The sequence below is a fragment of the Colobus angolensis genome, unplaced genomic scaffold (genome assembly GCF_000951035.1).
Source record: "Colobus angolensis palliatus isolate OR3802 unplaced genomic scaffold, Cang.pa_1.0 Scaffold92, whole genome shotgun sequence".
Lineage (NCBI taxonomy): Eukaryota > Metazoa > Chordata > Mammalia > Primates > Cercopithecidae > Colobus > Colobus angolensis.
In genome coordinates this window covers 3,028,544-3,033,419 of record NW_012123154.1, presented here as the reverse complement: position 1 = coordinate 3,033,419, position 4,876 = coordinate 3,028,544, and the positions used below count along the sequence as shown (strand labels likewise).

The 4,876-nt window shown below is 44.3% G+C and overlaps 1 protein-coding gene across 1 annotated transcript in view; it reads right to left on the bottom strand.

Moving 5' to 3' along the window:
• OTOA (otoancorin) overlaps nt 1-4,876 on the bottom strand; it is an 83,808-nt gene that overhangs the window by 29,371 nt on the left and 49,561 nt on the right. Inside the window, exons 17-19 of the mRNA XM_011931967.1 lie at nt 4,325-4,388; nt 3,706-3,896; nt 1,193-1,286 (exon numbers count right to left, since the gene is read on the bottom strand). Coding sequence (XP_011787357.1) covers nt 1,193-1,286; nt 3,706-3,896; nt 4,325-4,388 — 349 coding nt within the window. The remainder of the gene's footprint in view (nt 1-1,192; nt 1,287-3,705; nt 3,897-4,324; nt 4,389-4,876) is intronic.

Here is a 4,876-nt window from a genome sequence, read left to right as displayed (position 1 = left end):
GCCTGTAATCCCAGCTACTCGGGAGGCTGAGGCAGGAGAATCACTTGAACCTGGGAGGCGGAGGTTGCGGTGAGCCGAGATTGCATCACTACCCTCCAGCCTGTGCAACAGAGGGAGACTCCATTTCAAAATAAAATAAAATAATAAAATAAAAATAAACATTTGTGCATCAACTGCTTATAACCATATATTTGGACATCCAGAATACGATTTTACTGTGACTAAACTTCAGAACGTGTGCTGCATATGTGTGGTCCCAGGTGATGTTCTGCGTGTTCAGGCCCTGCTGAGTATGTGTGACTGTGTGCACCTTGTGCCTGCAAGTGCAGGGATGAGAGTGTGTGCATGTGTTTTGTGGGGAATCTGATTGTTGTTCAGCAAACATTCACTCCTTTCCTACCCTCCACCTCCATGGAAGGAAACTCCTTCCTGCCCCATTAAAGTTGGTCTTGGTCATGTAACTCACTCTGGCCTTTGGAGTGTGGCAGAAGTGACAGCGTGTCAATTTCCAGCCTAGGACTTAAGGAGAATTGTACTTATCCCTTCTCTTTTTGGTAGTTTCATACCTTCATGGTGAGAACAAGTTCTAGAGGCTGGGCTCCAAATGCAGCCTTATAGAGCAGGGCTGCTCCAGTGACCCACAGATGAGGCAGCAAGAAACATATGCAAATTGTTCTATGCCCTTGAGATTGTGTGGCTTTGTTATGCAGCAAAAATGACTAATTAATGCTTATTTTGCATGTCCCTTGACCTAGACTGTCTAACTTCTGGAGCCTTACTCCAAGGAAAGTGTCATACCCAAATGTAATAATCAATAAAGACTTGTTATTGGATTAAATGTGTCTGCATATGTGATTGCATACACTGGACATATATGTGCATGTGCCTAGGGCACCAGCCAGTGTGAGAGCCAGAACAGATGTGGGTGTGAGATGCACACTAATAGCAGAGTGGTAGCTACGTGATGCCCGTCTGCACACATCTGCCTGGGGGGCCACACAAAAGGGCCTGAGTTCATTTAGCTGTGGCCTCACTCCCTTTTCCAGAACCTTGCACATCCTGGAATGGAGCTGGAAACATCTTAGCCCTTTGAGGCAGGGAGGAAGCTTCCAGAAGCTTAGACAGCAGTATAACTGACCACACTTTCTCTCCCCTTCAAACCCCTTCAGCCTTCTTAAGATGGAGCACTTACCTTTGTGGCTATAGAGCTTAATTCATCTCCTGAGAAAAGTACTAGAAAGGGTCCCAAGTCCTTTGTGGTCTCGACTGTCCAGTGCTGAGGGAGTCTAAAAAGAGATAATAACCAGTAAAGTGAAAAAAACATGCTGTGGTGGACATCTGTTGCCTTTTCCCCCCACACTCTTGTCTTTCAGGAACAGATTGTCTTATACTCAGAGAAACTGTCAATCACATGGTCCCACTTCCTTGACCAAGAAAATTGGCATGTGATACAGGCTGACCAATCAGAGTCATCCCTGGGAATTTTGATGAAACTATCAGAGAAGCTCTCCTTTCTCTGCTGTCTCTGGCTGTAAAGAGGATATTGGAGGACATTCATATTACCAAGTGGAAAAATTAAAGACCACACCAAAGAACACAGAGTTGAGGGATGGGTGGAACGTATTCATGATGATGTCATTTGAGACACTGGATTCAACCACGCCTGAAGACCACCAGTGGAGTTTCCCATTACATTACATTCCTGAATTCAATACATTCTCATTCTCTTTAGTTTAAATTAAATTATTGAATTTCTGCCATTTACATCACAGTGTTTCCTTCCTCCTCCTTCCCGATAGAAGAGTAATTACATATTTCTTCCTTTTAATTTACCAGAACAGTCTTCTCTTAGAATAAGAAAAAAACTTTCTCTTGAACTTGGCAGGATAAAATAAAAGCACTGACCCAGAATCCACTGTTATTCTTATGTAGATCATAAATGCCTACAGTGAAGAGCATTACACTATCTTTGGTGACATCTCTAAAGGAGGTCTGCCCAATTAGCAGTGACAGCTGGTGGGAATGCAAAATCACACAGCCACTTTGGAAGAACTTTGGTGGTTTCTTACAAAAGCAAACATGTTTTTGCCATATAACCCAGCAAACACACTCTTTGGTATTTACGCAAAGGAGTTGAAAACGTATGTCTACATGAAAACCTGTATATGGATGTTTATAGCAGCTTTATCCATAATTGCCAAAATTTGGAAGCAACCAAATGTCCTTCCGTAGGTGAAGGGCTAAATAAACTGTGTGGTTCATGAAGACTATGAAATATTATTCAGCACTAAAAAGGAATGAGCTATCAAGCCAAAAAAAGACCTGGAGAAAACTTAAGTACATATTACTAAGTGAAAGAAGTCTATCTGAAAAGGCTATCTGCTGTATGATTCCAAATATATGATATTCTAGAAAAGGCAAAAGTATCAGTGGTTGCCAGGAATTAGGAGTGAGGGAGGAATGAACAGGCAAAGCCCAGAAGGATTTTTAGGGCAGCGAAAATACTCCAAATGACACTATAATGGTGAATACATGTTATTATATACTTGTCTCAACCCATAGAACGTAAAGCACCAAGAGTGAACCCTAATGTAAAATACAGACTTCAGGTGACAATGAGAATCCAATGACAATAATGTCAACATAGGTTCATCAGTTCTGATAAATGTACAACTTTGGTGGGGGATTTTGATCATGGGGAGCTTATGCGTGCATGGGGTCAGAGGGATATGGAAAATCTCTATCCTCTCCATTTTTCTGAGAACCTAAAACTAGTCTTAAAAATAGACTCTAGGGTCAGGCATGGTGGCTCATACCTATAATCCCAACACTGTGGGAGGCTTAGGTGGGTGAATCCCTTGAGCCCAGGAGTTCGAGACTCACCTAGCAACATAATGAAATTCCATCCCTTAAAAAAAATACAAAAATTAGCTGGGTACAGTGATGTGCACCTGTGGTCCCAGCTACTTGGAAGGCTGAGGTGAGAGGATCACCTGAGCCAGGGAGGTTGAGGCTGCAGTGAGCCATTACTGTGCCATAGCACTCCAGCCTGGGTGACAGAGCAAGACCCCATCTCAAAAAAATATATATATATAGTCTTTAAGCTAATAATAATACCACTGCTTTGCATCTGTAAAGGGCCATGTTTTCCAAATTTCCCCTTCATATGCCAAGTTGTGTAAGTAACAACTCTTTGAGATTTGTAGGGAAGCTACTATTGATTACATTTTACAGCAAATCTGAAGCCAAGGCCAGGCGTGGTGGCTCATGCCTGTAATCCCAGAACTTTGGGAGGCTGAGGCGGGTGGATCATGAGGTCAGGAGATCAAGACCATCCTGGCCAATGTGGTGAAACCCTGTCTCTCCTAAAAATACAAAAATTAGCTGGGCGTGGTGGCACATGCCTATAATCCCAGCTACTCGGGAGGCTGAGGCAGGAGAATCGCTTGAACCAGGGAGTCAGAGGTTGCAGTGAGCCAAGGTTGCACCACTGCACTCCAGCCTGGCCACAGAGTGAGACTCCGTCTCAAAAAAAAAAAAAAAAATCTGAAGCCAAAAGAAGAAATGTCACATTTCCAAAATAAGCCTAAGAATTTTATCTCATCCTAAGCCAGAAACTCTGTTTGCCGGGCAGGAGAACCAAGGTTGAGTGTCCCTCTATAGAGCATACCACAGCCCCAAAAGCCAAGCCCAGCCACTCCTCACCCGTACTGTCCCAGGAGCTTGAGCCTCACTGCAGCCTTTTGCTCGGCGTTGAGGTCTGGGCAGTCTCTGAGGCCGTGTAGAGCAGTCGCCCAGGCCCTGGGGGAGATCCCCCTGTCGATGATGGCTGCCGGCAAGTGACACAGCAGGTTCCCCATGATGTCCACAGTGTACTCATCGGCAATGGAGTTGTCCTGAAACCAAAAAGTGGAGCCAATGGGCAGTTCCAGCAGAGCATAAGATCATGAGCCATTAGAAATATATCCTGTGAGGTGGGCACTGTGGCTGATGCCTATAATCCCAGCACTCCGGGAGGCCGAGGCAGGCAGAACATTTGAGGCCAGGGGTTCGAAATCAGGCCGGCCAACATGGTGAAACCCCATCTATACTAAAAATACAAAAATTGGCCTGGCGTCGTGGCACATGGCTGTAGTCCCAGCTAGTCAGGAGGCTGAGGCACAAGAATCATTTGAACCCGGGAGGTGGAGGTTGCAGTGAGCCGAGATGATCATGCCATTGCACTCCAGCCTGGGTGACAGAGGAAAACTCTGTCTCAAAAAAGAAAAAAAAAAAAAGTTCCAATCCCAAACTTTTTAAAGATTCCAGGATCTGAATTGTCTACCTGCCATGGATTCCTAGAGACAGAAGGGGACCTGATCTTCCCCAGGGATGCAGACCTCAGAAATCTGGAAAACCCTGGCTTGGCACACCAGGAGCACTCAGTAATTGAGCACTACTGTCATTGTTACTGCTCTGAGAATATTCCAGAGTCCAACTACCATTATACTATTAGCACCACAACAATGAAAACAGCACTTCAAAGTCTGTGTGCCACTTGAAAGCCTTCAAAGCTCTTTTGCACTTTTGCAAAATGACAAAAATTGTTGACACTTATTGTGTGTTTCCTATGTGCACTGTCCTGAGTATCTACGGATCTCAATCTAGTCATCTTCAAAGTAACTGTAAGAAGTAAGTACTACTATTATCCATTTTTTAAAGAAAAAGAAACTGCCAGCTAGTGGCAAGACTAGGATTCACACCCACACAGTCTGGCCTTTGAGCCTTTACATTAAATAACACATTGCCCATGTCATGCTCTCAATACCCTATGAGGAAGCTGGGTACGGTGGCTCACATCTATAATCCCAACACTTTGGGAGGCTGAGGTGGAGTG